Source organism: Trachymyrmex cornetzi, unplaced genomic scaffold (assembly GCF_001594075.2).
Source record: "Trachymyrmex cornetzi isolate Tcor2-1 unplaced genomic scaffold, Tcor1.1 scaffold47, whole genome shotgun sequence".
NCBI classification, from domain to species: domain Eukaryota; kingdom Metazoa; phylum Arthropoda; class Insecta; order Hymenoptera; family Formicidae; genus Trachymyrmex; species Trachymyrmex cornetzi.
In genome coordinates this window covers 906,040-927,475 of record NW_017299509.1, presented here as the reverse complement: position 1 = coordinate 927,475, position 21,436 = coordinate 906,040, and the positions used below count along the sequence as shown (strand labels likewise).

The 21,436-nt window shown below is 37.5% G+C and overlaps 1 protein-coding gene across 1 annotated transcript; it reads left to right on the top strand.

The window, feature by feature from the left end:
- Positions 1 to 11,444: 11,444 nt before the first annotated feature.
- On the top strand, positions 11,445 to 21,407 carry LOC108765129 (limbic system-associated membrane protein). Its single transcript, XM_018513695.1, has 10 exons — positions 11,445 to 11,612; positions 13,318 to 13,407; positions 14,411 to 14,629; positions 14,961 to 15,082; positions 15,341 to 15,482; positions 16,891 to 16,988; positions 18,977 to 19,279; positions 20,095 to 20,287; positions 20,453 to 20,512; positions 21,056 to 21,407. Exons 1-10 carry the CDS (start codon positions 11,579 to 11,581, stop codon positions 21,193 to 21,195), a joined length of 1,401 nt encoding a protein of 466 aa, XP_018369197.1. The 5' UTR covers positions 11,445 to 11,578; the 3' UTR covers positions 21,196 to 21,407.
- Positions 21,408 to 21,436: the final 29 nt, after the last annotated feature.

Here is a 21,436-nt window from a genome sequence, read left to right as displayed (position 1 = left end):
ATACACGCGACAGACTGAAACGTGGGTTTCGCCCTCGAGCTCTTTCACTGCCGCGCGCCACCCTGCGATTAAAGCGCATGCCTGGCTCGCGCTACGACGGATCCACTGCGACCGTTTTCCACCGCGCTGTTTCGCAACTCTTATAAAAATAGGCAATTTGTCCCCTCTATATTTGATAACGTTGCTGTGAAACAACGTGATTTTCTTATTTGCACTCGTGTGCCACCTTCGCCGTATATACCTACCGCGATTGCATTCTACGAGCGAAGTAGCTGCCAAGCCGAGATGGTTATTAGCGGGATAACCAGAGTGATTCTAAAGCAGAACAAAAAAATGGGGCAAAACTTTTTTAAACGAAGCTTTGTTTGCGAGATAATTGGATTTGAAAATCAGAAAATTATAGGAACGTCTGTTCTGTTTTGAACTGATGTAACTTTCAATGACGTTTCAGTTTGATAAATTTAGTTTATCCCCCCCCCCCCTCTCTCTCTCTCTATCTTTTTTTTGAAATGTGAAAAAATATAATATTTCTATTATTTGTAATTAAAAAATGTTATTAAAAAGAATTGATATTTTACAAATATTATAGTACCTCTCTGGCAACATGAAATATTATTTATTACTTTCTCAAATAATATATTGATTGCTTTTAATCTTTGATAATTAATGCAAATTATGCATATTCATCCAGTTACGAAAGGTATTATCAGTTTTCTGATTAATGTAATCGATTTTTCCGGAAATAGTTTTATAAAAATTTTATTTTACGATTTCCACTTTGATCATTTTTATGAAACTACCACTAACGAACCTGTTTCAATTTTGTTTTACTAATTTCTAATTCGTGAAAAAAAAATTTTTTTTCGATATATTTAATTATTTTACAAATTACGCGCAATCAAAGCATGACGAGCAAATATTCATTTTGTAATTTTGTCTCGATGGTTTATATTATTTCTATTAAACGGACAAAGAGATGGCATTGAGGGAAGATCTTGGAATAAATTGTTCTGGACCGACCGTTACTTTACCGAGAAATAATTGCGTTAAAATAATATAGAGTAGTATATATATATATATATAGGGTTGCATAAGGAAAGTTGCCGTCGTTTTAACACACTCCATCGTATGCATTACGGCCGCAATGCACTTTTAGCCGGGAAACATATACAATTCCGTTTCGACGATGCGCCCGCGGTGCTGCGTTTCGCCGAACCACTTTGCGCTGAGACGTTCGGGACTCGGTAAAAGCTATACCGATATAACGTAATTTCGATGCATTAATTGACATCGTTGCATCTCGACGACATTGTACATCGACGATACTTTCGCTATTCGTGCCGCACGTGCCGCCGACAGTCAATGTTTGCCTCCGACAAACTTCCGACGCGATGTTATTATCCTTTAAAGTTTTAGAACCAACAAATTTCAAGGATTCGCATAATTTCCGTAGCGCGTGGCGACTTTTCTACGTATGAAGACCGCAAAGTTTTTCAAATTTGCCTCTCTGTTATTTCTTCCAGCTTCTGCTTGGCTTCTGTATGCTAAAGGAAAATTTAATTTTGAGCGGGATTATGTTCGAGAGACTAGTCGATTGGAGTCGATAAAATCCGATTAGGAATACGCAAATTGAAAGTTACATTAATGTCTTTATCGTGTTATAGATTTGTAGATATGATATAATAATATTGTTTTAAATTACACAATATTACGATGAAAATGGTTTGTATACGTAACATTCGCGCGGACAAATTTGTACATGTGACGACACACTCATATGGACTTTTGTGCAAAATGACAATTGAGTTGCAACTCTATTAACGTCACGCATCAGCTTGCATCTATGCGCGCTGCATTCGACGGCGTACACACGTTCTGTGAATTATGGACATGTGCGCACGACGGTACATTCATATTGTATAATTATACAAATTGACAACAATCAGGACGCAGTTATGCATCGAAGTCATCGTTGGCAATAACGCGATTGGCGCTCTTTCCGCCGAGTACTCGAGTCCGGCCTGGAATCGTTGGATCTCATTAACGTCGAATTAAGCTCACATTGATGCGAAATATTAAAAATGTCGCAGCGAGATATTGCATTTCTTGTTTTTCTCGGTCGGAAATAGATGATCGCGCGACGGAGTCGATGGAAACTTGCTCGTCGAGTTATTGTTAACCGATCCTGTTTGCTAAACCGCTTTCCCGCTTCTTTGTCTGCCATTCTCTTCTTTCATACTATATCTACTTTTTTTGTTTCCTCTCTGAGAGAGTACCTTCCGAGAATATTTCCATTATCATTTAGAAGTTTGAAAGAATGTCTCATCGTTCAAACGACTTACATATACTATTACATCGTGCTATATGTAGATCATTTCTGCTACCGATAATTGAGACTTAATGCCATCAAGATATAAATCTCATTCTCAAGTTCCATTTTATCGAATCGTTTAAATCTGAAATGTATGTAAACATTATCCTTCTTTCCAAACTAATTAATTATAGAATACTTTCTTTTTTTGCGTCCAATGCTCGAGTTTATTTTCGCCTCGTGTCATTTTATTTTTAGCTGTAATTACTTCTAGTCTGCATCATTATTTTATTTGTAACTTTCTTCGTTTTATTTTGGTTTGCGTGACTGTCTGCACTTTCTGAGAGAGAGAGAGAGAGAGAGAGAAAGAGAGAAATGTATACATAATAATTCTTTTAAAAAAATATACTATTCTACACTGTTAAATACCAAAGGAGCAATGGCAACCTAATTCTTTGAGAGTTAAATAACATTTTATTATTTTTACTTCTTCATATGTCAAGATCTAAATTAATCCATTTCTGTAGTTAGTTTCAAAGTAAATAACGTTCATATTAACGTATACATTTAATAAATAGTAAATTAAATTAGAGTCAAATTCAATATATTTTCCGAGGGGGTCACTACTTAATGTAATCTTGGGATAGTGTCCCCGAAATCATTATAAAATTCATATGAAATCTCTACGTATAATCCGATAATTACATATGCAACCCACGAGAAATTATTGTATATTATTAAAATTAATTAAATAAAATCGTATATTTTATCAAATTACTTCATATGTAGTGAAAAAAATAATTTGTAATCAGATAAAATCATATGAAATCATGTAATCTGCGGGACAATATTTCAGCTAGTGATTTCCCTCTCGATATTTTCTCAATTTAAATTATTTAACTTTATTGTTTTAATTAAATTAACAAAATATTAGAGACGCAGAGTGACGAGACTTAAAAAAGTAAAAATAACTCAAATTAGATATAATTTGATATTATAAATGTAACAGTGTATAAAGTACGTTTGATGATATGTATTTATCTCTATATATCTACACAGAGAAATAGTCTATTCTGTTTACGACATCGACCATCCAACGCAACTTTACTTTTTATTCACTCTCGTCTCCTCCTTCTTTTTTATTCTCCTTCGTCTTGCACTTTTCTCTTGCCGCGATGCTTCCACCCTCGCTGGATCCTGTCCCTTTTCTTTCGTTCCTCCGTGTGACAGATCGTAGGGTGTGCCCGAACCATCGATTACCTTAAGAAATTAAATTTAAGGCTCGGCCGCTGGGATACCTGACGTTGAAAATTAAATGCTTGCGAGACAGACGGCTGCCTTCCTCGTAAATTTTCCGCTAAGACTTACACTAGCACACATTTTCGAGGGCGAGTCCGGTACATAGTTTGTATTGTGTATGCGATATACGATCCGCGCGATGCACGCATTCGCGGGAGAAAAGCTGCGATGAAGGGATTTTGCTGGACTACGGCCGACACTAACGAGGCAATTCTCAGACAAAGTGGTGTACAATGGCGTGACGAGAGCACGACGGTAATGATCGCAAAATAGTCAAGAACGACGGAAGCTATTTTCAAAGTTCGATCGGAACTTCTTGGCTGGCTGCGCAACACGTCGTATTCTTAAAGAAATAAGAGCGATCGAAATTTCGTGCAAAATTTCAAACTTTCTCAGAATCGTACTCGGGCGAGTTATTCCGCTCCGAATACGATGGTTTTCAGTACGATCGATAGCACCTTCTCAAACTACTTCCTAACAATGGCACCTAGGTACGATCACCGGACGATTCAATTTGCTGAGGTATCCCATGAAAGAACTATCCGGGAACGATGTATAAGAACAGGGATTCTCTCGAATGGCCGTGGATAATGCACCAGGGATACCCAGTGATTTCCCTTTGGAGATGGGATTAGTTATTAGAATGACGAGGGCTATTTATTTTCTGATACGAAGTAACTGAAGCGGCTGTACAAGTAAAGATTTCACGGGGCGTTTGATTTTCTATCGTGGCACAATAATTGTATTTTCTTCCTTGTTTTCCTCTTTCTCTGGCTACCTGCAGCGGTTGCGGTGGAGACACTTTAGGTTTATCTACCGCAACCAGCATGTTCGTGACAACTCCTAACTGCCTTTTTAACAATCCTGTCGTAGAGAAATCGTTAGTTTCTGTAGCGAACAAGCCGACAGTGTCGCGAGCCGACTCTAAACGGATTACAAACGCGACGCGCCTCTCTTCGGCCTCTCTCTCTCTCTCTCTCTCTCTCTCACAGAGAATTATAGACCCGTAAATTTCAGTTTTATGTCGGTGGCTTATCGCGGGGCGTACATTGCGCAAAGAGCTCAGTTCTTTTTTTCCTAAGCGGGAAGGGAGAGTGCAACCCCTTTCCTAGAATATTATAGCACATTGCACTCTCTGCGTTTATATTCTAGTGGTTTATTATACACGAACACCGTGGATTTACATATATATTCGCGACACGCGTAAAAACGTATAATAATAAGATCTTCGAGTGACCCCCGAGATATCGAACGTCTCGCGATAATCGCGAGAGACTTGTGTCATGTACGAATAATATCGGAGGTAATTTAAACGGGAGGTGGATTTGTCGCAGAGACGCGCCCTCGGTGTAATCGTTATTATTACAGTTCTAAAGTCATATATAAGTATCGGTTTGCAGATTACGTATACATAACTGGCGGCGGATTGCATTATGCTATTTCATTGCGATGACACTGTAACAGTATTCGTAGTTTCAGGAAGTGTCATTAACATGCGGTGGATAAGCGACATGACGAAGATATTCGCTGACATATCTCACGGTTATCTTACTTCTCGCTGGGTACGATGTATATACGCATATCCATCTCTGTATTACGTCATTACCGTTCTATTTCCATTCCTCGTTCTAATAATGAAAACCGATCTCTTCTGTATGTGTGTGCCGCAATAAATCTGCATAAATAAATGTTGACATTTTCGATTATTGAACGGGATCCAATAATAATTTTGCGAGTTATGTACGTCTGTCTCGTGCATCTCGCTTATTTACTGAAAATTATTCAATGTACATAATAACTTATACATAATACGTATTGTCATGTACTATTTTTATTTACATCACTAATTTATTTATATTACCTTTCAGACATCTTCCGAAATTGGCTTTTCGCCGTTAACCAGATGACGTGAATTCGAACGAAAGCGCGGACAGCAGAATTAGCCCCAAAATATATTAAACGGTTATCTGACATTAATTACCGAACGCGAACACATTCGAATTGCGTCCGGGAGATCATCGACGGGGGACGCAGGCAGGGGTGGTTATCGACCATTCCTGCTACATGCCACAAATTATCTCATTGGCCGTATATGGCCTTGGCCGCAGATTCTGCCCAGCGTTACTTTCGCACTCCGCAATCTGAACTTTGATGCTGAAACAATATTGATATTTGATACGCGCGAAACCGCAGGACAGGACGGACCGATATCTTATTTGAATTGGTTACCTCAGGCCGTTTACATTTGCTGATGAAATTTGAGAAACAAGACGGTCACTTTTATAAGTTGAATTTTTATTTTATTGTGAATTTCACTCGATGAGAATAAATCTGATTAAATAAGAGAAATCTTATATCCGGTCGAAGCGAATCTTACGATTAGTGCTTAAATATTTCTATGTAATTTATATATGCATATCTGATTCTGCAAACCGCATGGCAAAAAATCTTTTTCGATCTTGAAATGCAGTAATGAGCAGAACAGAGAGTAGTGTGTTATTTATTAAATTGACAAACAATTAAATAATTTTTAATGCTAACAAGTATCTTTATAAGAATATTTTATTTTATTTGTGCATACAATAAATTGTATTAAATGCATAAAAAATATGGAATTCTTTTATTGAATTTACAAATAAAATTAAGAGATTTAATTTTGATGAAAATGACTGTTTTGTTTCTCAATTTCAGTAAATGGCCTGAAATACACAATTCTTGCTGCATAATGAAATATATATGTACATATTAATTAGTCAATTTGACAGTAAGAATAGAAATTTTTACGATCGACAAGTCTTCGCTGAAAATTGAACACGTACTTTGAAATTACCATTCCATTTATTATGCAACCAAAATATCTGAGCATTTCCTCGCGAATTTATGCAATTGAGCGTACCTTATCATATCACTACTCGCGAGATTATTATAATCTCCGTTCGGATTTAATTTATTCTTTCTCCGTCACTTTTAATGAATTCCAGCACAATACTGAACACAATGGTGAAATATCAGATAATTCCTCGTTTTTTTTTGCTTTGATTTATTTTCCTGATTTTTTCGCTTCGAAAATGTAACTCTATAATTTATCGTGTAAACGCATCTCGCCGAATTCAATCATCCTCGATACAGGAATTTCATTGATTCGTCGAAAGTGCGCGTACGTACTTACTCAAAGAAAGGTTACCAAAATTCTTTTTTTTTTTACTATTTAACAAAACAACTAGCTCTCGGAGTATAATATATTGGATTTTCAATTTTCCAAGAATAAATTATCGTTACCAATCAATCAAATTGACCCACTTTTACGAATGGAAGGAAAACCATGTATATCGCTTGTAGATAATGAGATTCTTCATAATGAGAAAATAGAATCTCTGTTAAGGGAAAATCGGTCCCTCGAGGACAAATCGCAAATGCGAAGAATCAATGATAAGCAACTGCGGATTGCCCTGGACGACCGTCGGAAATAAGGCAGAAGTTGTAGCGAGAATTTGGTTTGGATCTCCCGAAGCCAAACTGTTTTCCGCGTGTGCAATTGTTATAGCGCTCGGTAATTGGATTTCGCTATTAGCGATATCCGAATTCCATTCCAGAGAAAAATATGATTTCGAAAATAAAATCGCGCAGGACTCGTACAATAAAATGCGTTCTACAATTATCGATACCTTCAGTTTCCTCTCGGAGGCTTGGAATAAATGTGAAATCAACCGTAATTCGCGATTAATAAAGGTGAAAAAAGTATCTCGTCGAATAAATAAATAAACGTGTAAAATAAACAAATGAAATACATAATTCAGAGAGATACATTTCATAATTATAGACGTTGCCGTTATGCAATTTCTTACTACGTATAATAGCTTATTTTTATTTGCGAAGAGTGATTTAAGTAAAAGTACCGAGATAAAAATAATTTGCTTAATATGTGCCGTTATTGAATTTGAAGGTAACAATATTAGCGAGTTTAATGAAACAAATGAAACGCAATCACTCTCTCCGTAACATTGGTACAACGCAGAGTTGGTCAGCATTTGGGGGTTATTTCGTGGGCCGTTTAATCAGTCCGCCGTGGTGTGTATAACGCAATTTACAATGCGGTGTTGTGCTGCTCCAATTATTCCGAACTGCCATTATGGTCTGAGACGACTTGCGATAAAATCGTTCGCCATCGAAATGCGTCGAGGCATACAAGCGAGAACAATTATAATCGCTTAAGCTCATTTTTTTTTTCGTCCCGATTTCGTTGCCACGCTCGACACGCATGTGTCGTCAAATCGAATTAAGTCGCACGAATGCGAGGAGGAAGCGCAGAGGAATTTTTCACAACCGACATCGAGCTAGAATGTTTGTATTGAAGCAAATGCAGCAAAGACGACTTAGACTGCTTTCGTGCAAACACAAAGGGCCAACTTAATAATTTAAAGCATTATCCCCACTAAAGCTCCTTCGTCCGTCTTTGAATCCGCGGCTCGTAGACAATCTTGGAGCGTCTGAGCGACTCGAAAACTGGGGTAAACTCACGGATAACCGTAGCCGTTGGTCGATACCCTTGCCCTTAATCTGCCCCAACATTTCCCAGAAGACCCGGCTCTCGCGACTGTAAATTATGCCCTAAACTAATCATCATTCTCTCGTATATTCGAAGACTGACTCCGACATTAGATGTGTCTCGTGTTTATGCGGCAGTGACGGATTTCTCCCCCATCTCGTTAAATAAGCTTTATCTTTCTCCCCTCGGGCTATAATCGAGGCTGGGATTACCTCGAATACCCCAGAAATGCCCTGCTCGTAAAAATTCCATGGACCGAGCCATGAACATGTCAACAGATAAAAAAATTAATGCTTTTTTTAATACAGTGCTGGGATTTAGTTGCACATTTCAGCCGATTTTCAGCTTGGTTCCTGCTCTTTTTACCGATCGGCATTTAGGCTGCGAGCGGGTTGGTGAAATAAAGGGTAGAAACCAAGCTGAATATCGACTGAAATGTGCAACTAAATCCCAGGACTGTTTTAATATATAACAGCTAATGTCCTCTAATTGACGAGCACGTTTAAATTAATTCTATTTTGTTTTGCTTAATTTTCTGTATTAATTTATTATCGTCTTCTCTGAAAGAATGAAAAGACTGAAGTGAGCAACGATGCACCAAGATGACTGACGATTAGCGCGAGAAAAATAAACTTTATTTTTCAAGAGAAATACCAACCGCGACCTCTCACTTCCGCTCGGTGGTATTGTCTTATAAGACCACTGTAAATACAATTTAACTGAGGAGGAAGGCACGATCATTGGAACGGCGAGACCGGTGCTTCGGTGAATTAGCGCCAATTAAGTTACAACTTTTTAGCTAGCGCAGCGTGAATACGCGACTGCCACGTAATTTTCTTTGTTCGTGCGAACAATGACAAAAAAACATTCACTTGTCAGAGATCGTTCCCTTTTAATTTCTCATTTTGACCGCGTTCCTAAATTTACTACCAGCGCTGAAAATCTGTAATTTACATTACGTGTACTGTAATTTTTAACCCTGGCGATGAATTTTAGGGAACACAGTTTCTACTATCTATATTGAACGCGCTATTTTCTGAAAGATGCCATGCATTCAAAAATCTTTTTAAACATCCGTATATATTAAATTAATAAATAATGAAATAATAATATCATAATAATATTTCCTAACTTGAAATTACAATACAAATATAATAAAATTTGTAGAAAGATTAAATAAACAAATAATAAAATAATTTATTATTACATCGGCTAAAATATAATACAATACATATATTTAATGTATAGAGCATAATAATGTATTTTATTATATTACATTAAAAGAGGTTATACACGAAAGAAATTCAGAGCGAGTGAATTCTCTCTCTACAATAATTTATATATATTTTTCTTTGCAAAGAATTTTTGCTCGAAAATAAATCACGTGAAATTCTCGACTTGAAAGTATCGCAGTCTTACGAATACGGTTGTAAGGCGAGTCAAGAGTTGGCAACCGATGTGAAAAATATATCGGCGATCCATCACGATTGAGAGCGCGCCAAAAGCTCAGCTGTCCTGGTGGATTCCTTTGAAAATCCATTTAAGAGGATCCTCGTCGGCGCTTTAATGGATGCATCAGATAATTGAGAACCGCTTTCGAGAGCACCTTCTTCTTGACTTGGATTAAGTACACATAGATTCGCACGAACATAACGGGCGCGCAGCTCGAGAAGGATTACTTTCCCTTCGAGCGGCATCTTCATTCTGTTAAACTTCGTCCTCGTAGTTAAAAGCGAGAGGCCATCTTTAAAAACCGGCGATATGCGACATCGTGTCGTCACATTTTTCCATGCACTTAAATAGTCGCGTGAGATGAGATTGCCGAAATGAGATTTCGCTTTGAAGAAGGTGTCGAGCAAAACAGAGTTGTAAATATATCGTACAACGTTCTTTTTTTCTCAGTGAAAAATTTAGGGAAGAAAAATTTGCTTATACGCGTTTATTACTCGAATTAAATTAAAAATTTATGAAGACGATATAAGATAATAGTTCAAGTTTCGATTTAGCGATTTATTATTCATTATGAATGTGTAATATTTATTGTCTATTACTCGTGCGATGTACATATATTTGTATAGATATACATACATTATCGTGCCATTATTTATAGCGCATCGAAGGAGCCATCACTCAAATCGTCTCTTTTCATTCGCAAACGAGGAGAGCTGATCGAATGTATCTGGCGTGCAGAAGTCCATAAAAAGATCGGCTCGCGCGCGTTTATGCATAAAGGTTTAATAGTGCTGCATAAAGTATTCAGATTTTTGAATTGTAGATACCCAGCGACGGACGTCGGGAAAAAGTTAAAAGCTGGCGATAAAGCGTTAACCGTTTATTGCTACTTCCGCCTCGGGGGCAAACGATTCGTCCGGGAAATAATTCAGTAATAATGGATGAGAATGTATACTTTTTCGAGCTAACACGAAGATACATATATGGGATATAATGTCGGATATGTGACTTAAAAATAAAATCGTTTGTGACGGTGGAAAATATGAAATGGCAAAAAACATAAAAAGTGACAGAATTACAGCAGCGTTATTTGAAACTGGCGACCACTTTCATTTCCTCTTTTTTTTTTATTTAATACAACACGTATTTGTGTGTAAAGGAGGGGACACACACGAACGAAACCGTCACAATGATCTAAGAAGCGTTGAAGCGGCGAATCGCTTATTGGATTAACGGTCTAATGGATAACTCCGGCGAATGGCTCTATACACGGTGCGTGTCCGTGCGTAAATTGAACAAATTATAGAAGAATGCCTTTGGTGTTCGTGGGTGGACACCCTATGCCCCTATAGTAACGATGCCGCTTTGCAACAGAAGACGATGGTTCTCAAATCTTACGCTCTCATTCGGAGATGCGTCAGTTTAACGTGAACCACCGTCCGACGCTACGTAAAATTGTTCCGATCGTTCCAAATGTTTTATTCAAATTGACATAATTCAATTTATACGTAGCGCGTGAAATTTATTTATTGATATACATTTTATGACGCGGATAATCTCTTTATATTGATTATTTTTAACGCCAATAATAATTAGCTGACTGTCAATTGCAACTCTCATAAATATTTCAACCGACACTCGCCGAAGGTGAAACATAATTAATGAGAATCGTCGGTTGGCTTCGACTGTATGTGGCATGAGTACCTCCTTCTGATTCGTGCAATGGACAAGTGGTCATAATTACGTGCGATGATACATGTGCGTGTGCGTGTCGGTGCGTGCGTGTGTGTTTAAGATCGTGTGGAACACGAATCGCATCTTAAAGCGAGATCAGTGCCTCGTGGAGGACCGAAGGAATCACGTGCATAAGAAAGAATCGTCTTTTTTCAATGTGATTTTGAACACGAATTTTCCCTGGTTATTTTCGAAACATTTTACATTTGTAACGCGCGTGTAATTGTCCTTGAGAGATGCTACTTCTTGTTTGGATACTCTGTATGACAGGTATCGTATGAAATGTTAATGATTACACTGATCAATGTTGAAATCGTTTCCTGTATCAAAATAGTCAATTCATTCTTGATAATTTTATAATAACGAATATGTCAATAAAAATTTACTCTTAAGTCGGTGTTCATAATCGATTCTTATATTATATTCAAGACCATTTTAAGTATATACAGTCTTAAGATGTCACAATCAATCAGAGGGTTGTATTAACATCTTAAAACATTGCTTAAAACGTCTTAAAATAAAAACAGACTTGACGGATGCTGGCTATAATTTTCATGTTATATTAATTAAAAGTTAAAAAAATCGGAGTTTAAATGTAAGAATTAAGTGATATCACCATTTTTTGCAATACGAGTATGAATAGTCATTTTTCGACGAAATTTAGAAGTAAAATTTGCTATGCCATAAAAACTCTCGAAATTGTCACTTTTTGCCTCTTCGATGCCATTTTTCTTTAAATTATGACGGCCAAATTTGGACAATGGATTCGCATTCAGCAGGCAAAAATACATCGGAACTGACTATTCACATTCGCGATACAAAAAAGGATAAAATTATGTTGCCCGCAGTGTTGCAAGGATCGCGTGACATTAAAAGTAGGAAATGTTTGGTAGAAAATATCATGTTGTTTTGGAGAGAAGAAAAGTGAGAAAATTATCAGAATTCCGGATCGTCCATAAGTTCTAGAACTGTAACGTTTTGTTATTCTCGCACGCATTTTGCACAAGTATCCGTGTTCGAAGAATCGAGTCGGAAGGGTGATAAAAAAACTAGAACGCGCCTCTGCTCCCGGCTATCTTGCGCTCGGAGGAATATTTTCGCTGACGTATTCGAGTTGTTAAAAATAACTCCTTCAGAGTTTCAGAATTTGCAAGCGAATTAAGAGGGAGAAAAATTAATTGCCTGTATTATAGAGATCCCTGAGAGACAAGAAATTCATTTCTTAAAAGCTCCTTTGCTCCATGCGGCCTCCATGCGCCATTTACACGAATGTGAATGAAATTGATTCAATTTTCACTTTATTGTTTTCCCACTTTAGATAATCGTTGCGATAACAAAGAACATGTTCGGGCGCAACCCAGTTTTCTCGTGATCGAAACCACACGAGTTAATCGGGCTAAAATATCTCCTTATGGCGGCGGCGTAATTATAGCCATATTTCCGTACGAGGATCGATTTTTTCGAGAGGGAAAACCGTGGTCATGCAGGGACACATTGCAAAAACTGTGACTTGTTTGCTTACCCACGTCAGACGCACGCAACTTCGACAATCGATTCGCCCGCCCCCGATGTGCTTCCGCAAGTGCGTGTGCAAAGGCATAATTGCGCTGTAGTTTCGCTTTCGCAAGGCTGACCCGTTATGTATGCAAGCCGGCGGCCGCCACGACGCTCTATGACGATCGATTATAAAGAAAGAAATGGATCTCCAGTGCGCGTGCATGCTCGAGGGTTGCGAAAATAAATTCCGCGCACTCACCGTGCGCGTGCGAGATAACGCGAGGGATTTTGCTTGCCGAGAATCAAAGGAAAGAGAAAAAAACAGGACGATTAAGTCTCGCACGGAGGCGCTAACGCGATTTCGCAATGCGGCGACCACTTTGCCGCGGCGTCGTTAAATGATAATTTAGTTATTATTATGTTGTACTTGTGGGCGTATCTGTGTGTATATATATATACATATATATGTGTGTTACAGGAGTTCAAGCTGCGACAAACCGCGACGGTCACCCAACTACGGTACAAACTTACGAGAACGAGACTGTCTTGCTGCCTTGCTACGTGGAAGGTATATTTGTTATATAATTTCATGATTGATTTCATGCTCTTCACGTTTCTTCGCGAAAAGATTAATTGTCCGTTTCTTCGTTCGTACTTTCTTCTTTCTCATTTCGTCAAGTGTGCGCGCACGTACGCGCTGGGGTAGAATTACTGCCATTTACGAAATTGCCTGACACTCCACATACCCGAACCCGCAATCTCAACCCACGCGATAACAAACGCGGGGTGTCTTTTGAAACGTCGTTATTCCTACCTATGCGGGCGTGCAAAATTAGGATAAAGTGGCACATGGAAGAGGGTGTATTTCCGCGCAACTGCCGTAAGCTGAGCTTTGTATCGCCGGGAGCATTATAAATGAGCCGTTATGACTCTTGTTAAAATCTTGCTTCATTAAGACGAACGTTGATATTTTATATTTTTGCATATTCCTTCCATTTTTTTCTCTCTTTTTTTTTGCACGTCAGTTGGTTTACCTTGTTCAAAGAGAAAAAGGAACAAAACCCTTTCTAAAACGAGACTTGTTTTTTCGCCCCTTGTTAGTAAGTAGTACAAGTACTACGTGTGTTGAGTCCGAATGTCGGTTTTAGGCTTCGGACTTAAGTGACGTCTACAATGAGATTTTAAGGCGTAAAACTCAAGCTTTAAGCCTGTCCCGAAATAAAATAGGTGTGATAAGCCTTAATTAAGTCTTAAGGAATTAATCGAATGTCAGAATAATATTTTACTAAAATTGGTTAAGGCTTAAAGTTTCCTATAGTCGGTATTTATAATCGATTCTTATATTTGAGACTGTCTTAAGTACAGTCTTGATGTCATAAGCCAATCAGAGGGCTATATTAGCATCTTGTGAGACGTTACTTAAAACAATCTTAACAGAAGAACAGACTATGAATACCGCTCTATATCTATTGTGTTTCGGGACTAAAATCTCATTGTAGACGCCACTTTAGGCACGGGGAGGGGGATTTGTTCAAGTATATGGAAAAAGGTAGTTATTTCTGCTCGTGTAGACGCGCAAACTAGGGTGCGATGGTGGCGGGATGAGATCCTTCTGGCCGAAAGCAGCCTCGGGCAAGAGCAGCAGTCGTCTGAACGTATCACCCTGTATAGCAACGGCAGCCTGCGGGTCCACCACGTCCAGCGGGAGGATAGCGGGCCGTATGTGTGCCAGGCAATCCGACCGTCTCCGTGGGGACACGTCACGCAAGTACACGAGATCGAAGTGATGTGTGAGTACATTGCGGCATGTATGTATCCCATGTAATGTCCCAGGGGGTGAAATCTGTCTCTTGTATATCGAGGCGGATGGACGTACCGAAAGGATTCAAGAGTTCTTTGCGAATCCCAACTGAAACGTCTATCCGTCTTCTTGAGTTCTTGCGGCGTTCTATCTACGATCGCTTCCAACCGTTTGACTTCTACCGATCCCACCGAGACTCCTCGTCTGTCAAGACAGGGATCTGAGTTTTGCATAAACATAATATAAACGATGTAAAGTTGACTCACGAAATACGTACAACGGAGATTTTTATTTATTCGTTCGCGCTCCATTCCGCTCAGATCCACCCAGCGTGGAGACGGTGCCGGAGTACGGCGAGCTGGAGGTCGATCTAAACGAGGAAGTGATAATGCAATGCGTGGCGAAGGGTGTACCGGCCCCCATCATAAGTTGGAGGACGAAGGTAATCGATATTCCTGGGCTATTCGATATATACCATTACCTATATGCCAGCGATATTACGCGATATCCGCGTCAAACGTTCCCACGTTGATGGGAAACGTTTGATGAGAAGGGGAAAAAATGAAAGAACGGAAAAAGAATGAAACTCGACGCGGATGTCCGAGATTTCTCTCGATCGGATCACAAGTCAATTTAAATTGGAGTGGTGCATTGTCGCGGATGGTGTAAAGCGTGGTTTTCTTCTTCTTCTTCTTCGCAGGGTAGGGAAATCCCATTCAGGGACACTCGAGCGGTCCTGAGATTTTCCGCCGACAACCGAAATCTTTCCGGCAGGTATACCTGTGTCGCCAGTAACGGAATCGGCGAACCGGCGGAGGCGCATATAGACCTACGTATCAGATGTGAGTCCCGGTGTATTCTCTGCTCTGCAGACAAACCGACGTTATTTGTCGTCATTTTGACGTGAAAATGACGACAAATAACATCAGCTTCCTACCTAAACCATAAGAGTATCTATGTACGCTGTGTGGCTTCATTATTAGCTGCAACACGGGCTTTACGGAGCTTCGTTTCGGGAGCACCCGCGATTAATCGAGTTTAATTACAACCGCACCGAAACGATCATGCAAATCGCGCCCTATCCTCCTTCGCACCACGTAGCAGCACAATTAAGAAATTGCCGCAGATTGCTCCCTTTAGTACTCCAATCAAACGCATGAGCGAGCCAATTATGCTGATTGTACAGTTGCTACGAGTGTTTTGCAGATGTTAATCAACCTTGTAATGCGCTAACAATCCTTTCGCTTTTGCAATATCAAAACAAGTCTTGCGTGTATCTCAGAAGTGCTGCTTTAAAGACATAAACAACATGATTGGGTACATGTGCGTGCTTTAATGTATGATTAAATAACTAGAGTGACTTTGACCTGAACTTTGATAGTCTATTAACAATCTTATCAAATAATACCTGTTCTATATTGTTAATGCGGATAGAATTAATTATTAATTTTTCGTTTAATCTAATAAGGAAAAAGATTAGATAGAATATAACGAATTATATAGTTTGAAATTTTGCTAATTCTGTCAGTTGAATTAATTGCCGATTAGTTAAGCGGAGCTTGATCGGAATCACTCTAATGCCCGTTTCTGCAAATGTAGTTTAACTTTAATTTCAGTTTAATTTACTTTTTATCTTTCTCTCTATTATAGAATAAAAAGATGAAGAATAAATTAAATCCCGAGATTAAAATTGATATACTTTTGTAAAAATAAGCCTAAATCAATTAACTCGAATGAATATTATCGCAATCGAATCTTTAATCTGAGAGTAGTCATTTTATTTTTTTTTTATATATATATAAACGCTCACGGGGTATTTTTACACTTCAATTACGAAATTGAAATCCCTACTATTAACAACATATTGTATATTATCGTTTTCCGATTTATTCGAGAACGTATGGACTTAATCACGATTTTCTGAGAAAAGTAAATAGAAATCAAATAAATATTAAACGGAATAAGCACGTAAAGTATGGTATATTAATATGTTTATTCCGTCAACGGAATAAGCACGTTAAGTATATTAAGCATATTAACGCTTTTTTTATTGCGGATTTTGGGTGGAATTACATATTTAAAAATTCATAGTTAAAACAGTTATTAAAAAAGAAAGAGGATATGTTAAACAATATTCATACGAAACAATATCCTACATTTTTTCGCCGCTGGCGTATAAAAACACCCCAGATGACTATTCCCAGGTAAAGTAATCTTTTAATGCAGTATGTACATTGAATATCTACGCAGATAAGCCGGAGATCTACGTGAAGAGACCATGGGTGCATGCATATCCGGGGATACGAGTAACGCTGGATTGCACGGTGTCCGCTTGGCCCGAGGCGAAGGTAAGGCTGCTTTTCTCTAAGACTGTCAATGGCGCGCAATTGCGCGTTAATTAATAGTTCGAACAATAATTAACGACGTAACTTGCAAAGAACGTGCGCGCGCGTGCAAGTCGCTTCGGCATAGTCCCGTAATCGGACTTTTAATTACATCGCAAGTACGCGAGCAAACTTCGCACCGGAAACCAGTGGGCTGCAGGCGTATCTCTCTTCGATATACTTCTGAGGGTCAACATGATACTACAAATACTTTGCAACATTTTTTAATTGGTTAATTAATAACATTCTTTCTTTCGATTGTTAAAGCAGATGCTTTGAAGCATTTGTAGTGAAACTTTGACCGCATATTGAAGAGCAACCCTTAAGGAGGTTGTAAGGCAAATGCAATATGTTAAGAATTATTGGAAAAATTACAGATTATTCTAAATTGTATTTAAAAGTAATGCAAAAATATTAGAGACAGTTGACCATCTGGATCAAAAGTTATGTCTATAAAAAGTAACATTTTTTAAATTTTCAATAGAAATATACGAAAATGTATTATAAAATAATGATAAAAATTTCAATTTTTTTTTATGTAAGTACTTTATGAATTCAAAAATATTTATGTAAAGTTACATTGAGATGCAGACATTAATTGTTAAGTAAATAAACAAAATATTTATTTGTTATAAACTAATTGGTGAATCTCAATGAAATTTTGCACAAGTCATTTTTGGTATTTGAAATATTTAAATTAAAAAATTTAGATTTTCGTTAATATTAAAAAAATTTTTGTTTATAACTAATAAAATTAATATCAAATAAAATAAATAATCTATAAAAATGTGTTGCTCAATGAAAACAGAATATTATGAACACAACTTTCACATGTAGTTTGTTTAAAGCGTAAATATTAATATATGTTATATAACACAAACTATAGAAATTAAAGCTTTAAACGATCTAGCTGGATCTTAAATGCTTGTATGATTCTTGTGTGAATTTATATAATACGTATGTAGTCCTCAGAAACGCGCGCCGAAATGATTTTTCTTGAAAACGTTAACTCTACTAAACTATCGCAGTAATATCACGAGTTAAATTGACTAGCAATTTAACAAATATTTGATGCTTATTCGCATCTTCGAAACAATCTTAATAATGTTGAATAACACATTAAAATCTGTAAATAATTAATTCTTATTGCGAAAAATATTACCTCATATACGTATCACATAGGTATATGTGTTTTATGCCCTTACAACCTCCTTAAATCGAGGATTTTCCACAAGAAACAAGCAAGTCGAAAAATAAATGCGGATGGAATTCACTTCTGCAAGAATGAAGACCTCGTCTCTCCCTTCTTTCTCTCTCTTTCTGTCCTCTCTCGAGGCCAATGCGAAATTGTATACACGTGATTACTTGCTTCGGTCGAATAATCTCCGCACCCTTATTAACTACAAAATAACGTAAAATACTTTGAAAAGATAAAACAGGGGTCCGATAGCTCTCACGTATAATATATTGTAAAAATAAATTTTTACGCTCTCCCGTCCCGAATTCCGAAACTTTAATATGCGATAAAAATGTTCCCTCTTACATCTACTATAACGAAGCATCCGAAACGATACGATCGATCGGCGGGTTTCGACGTACCAATATAAACACGAAATATTTTTCTGGCAATACGGCAACTCGTCTTTTAGATTTCAACGAGTTCTTCACGCTTGGTAACTAAATGAAACCGCCCCTCCTATCTACCAAGCAATTTCTCACCGTGATCCTTTAAAGCTAGTCGCACGTGACAAATCGATTCGTAGGGCACGTGACTTACTGTACTTTTTTTACTTCTTCGCAAAAAAAGGACCGAACGAGTCAGGGAGAATTGCGTTATTATAGCACTCGGCGATTCGAGTGGAATAATGTTACCAACATCGTACATCGAAAAATTGTAAAAATTAACGTTTCGACAAATTATGAGAATTTTGCACTCGTCTCTTTTCTTTTAGGTTGAATGGTATTTCAACAACAAAACGATAAACTACACGTCGCGGATAGTGAAATATAACACCGAGAATAATTACAGTCTATTGATAAGATACGTAGCGTCAAACGATTCCGGTTCCTATACATGCAGAGCATCAAATTCCATGGGAATCACCGAGAAGATCATCGAATTATCGCAGATCGCGAATCCGGCAGTGTTCAAGAAAGAATCTGGCAGCGCGTCTAGCACGTCGTATAACTTTATCTGGGTCGTCGACAGTTACAGTTCTATCATCCAATATCAGTTTTGGTTTCGCAGATACATGGTAAGAATTCGTTCATAGCTGAATTATAGTTAATCAATAAAGAGCCCCGTTTCGGTCTTTATCGATCGAAATCTGAAAATCGGTGCGAACTATAAATCGATACCTCAAATTCGACATTTCGTCCTCTTCTAAATGAGGCGTGGGATCCAGTTCGTGGTTTTCGTGTGTTGTTCGCGTTACGATTCTGATTGCTGCCGCGCATGCAAGGGCTCGCAGGAATAATTGAGCAAAAGGCAATGCCCGACCGGCTTATTACTAGAATCTTCAGTTATAAAATACGCTTCTTACTTTAAACGTTGTCTGAATCCGCAATAAGGTGAAAAAGAGATGCCGGAAGTGCAGAGCGAAATGCAGAATATTGAAGTAACAAAATATTTGTTGGGTTGTCTCGGCGCGCTCTACGAAGATTGAAAACTGTTTTATCAGCTAATATTTTTTTCCTTCTTTTGAGGGGTAATTCATTTCCTTCATTTTATCGTGCTTTTCAAGTCGTCTCGGCCTCGAAATAATTTACAGAAAATGTGAAAAATGTTGGCAATGTAATGAGTTTTCCTGACAAAATATCAGAAATCATAATGAAATTAATTTAATTTAAATACTTTACCGCCAATGAGAAAAAATATAATTATTCTGTTCTCACTGTTTAACTTGTAAATTTTTCATCCTTGTGCAATAATCATATAACTATATAATAAAACAATATAATAATATTATATAGAACAGATTAGTCTCTTCTGGATCGCGTTTCTGTGCCCTTTAAAAATCGATTTCATCGATCGAGGATTTTTATGGATCTATCTTTTAATACGTCGTAGAAGAATGGTGGCGGTGAATGGCACAAATTGTATATTCCTGCTGGCGGCGGTGAAATCAGCCCGGTGCACGTTCGCTCCTTCAATCTGACAGGATTGGATGCGGCAACCTATTACGAGGCGGTCGTTTTGTCCAGAAATCGTTACGGATGGAGCCACCCTTCGGAGATACTGCGCTTTCACACCGAAGGAGCTCGTAAGTAATAAAGATAAGTCGTTCGCATATATCCGCTGCCTCCTACCTCTCGTTCCTTCTATTTCGCGCTCGCGCGCGACACAGCGATGCGAGGAAAGATATGTCCGTGAGAGGAAACTCGGGTCGTATGTAATAGTATATCGTGTCCTATTTTGCACGTTGCAGCTGTCGATTCCAGCGAAAATTCCGAGATGGATGGTGATCAAGAGCAGAACAGGATAGCAGGTAAATCTGACAGTTCTATTTCAATCTTTTTTCTTTTAGCTAATTGTTAAGAATTAATCTTAATCCCTCTTATATCCTCGATCATACTAAACTATATTAAAAATTTTTATTTATATCGTGACCTTTTATTTTGGATTAAATACAAAAATAATTGTTAGAATTTTCCTATCTCATTACTTAACATCTTGAAAATTCAAAAATTATCTTTTTAATCGATAATTATAATTATGTTACTTATTTAACTTAGTTTTGTTCTTTTATGTCCAATGGGACATACATGTCCCAACATATTAAAAAATCATATCTATACACAATATCAAATATTGAACTTATTTAATTAAGATTAAATAAATTTCCTTTAAAGAGGATTGTTAAAATTTTATAGGAAAGAATACCATGATAAATATATCATCTCACGTTATTCGTAAGCAGAATTACGATTCGTAAAATATGTGCGAGAATACAGAGGAAAAGAATTAAGTTTTACAAAATAAAATAGTTAGTGATTGTTAAAGATTAATAACTTGTGTTATCTGTTTGTAGTCATACAGCTCTCTTCAATGTCGCAACATTATCTTCTGACAACGGATGCAAGCGGATCGATTTATAATCAATCGCAGGTCTTATCGTTGATATTAAGTACGCTATGTACTTTAATCATAACACGCGATAGATTTAACTAATGTTGTATAAAATGCAGAGAATATAAAGTAGATTGTTGTAATTTATGCGTATATGATACGGCTATTGTTAAATATTATCGTTATCAGTCATGTTTGCGCATCAATGAATCATTTTCACTAACGAAGATTACAGTATCATTCGTACACGGTTGGTTATTTCTCTGTGAACAATCATTAGTCATAATATTAAAAAAAAATTATAAATTTTTACTGTTTTGTGATTTCATCTTAAAATTTTTAC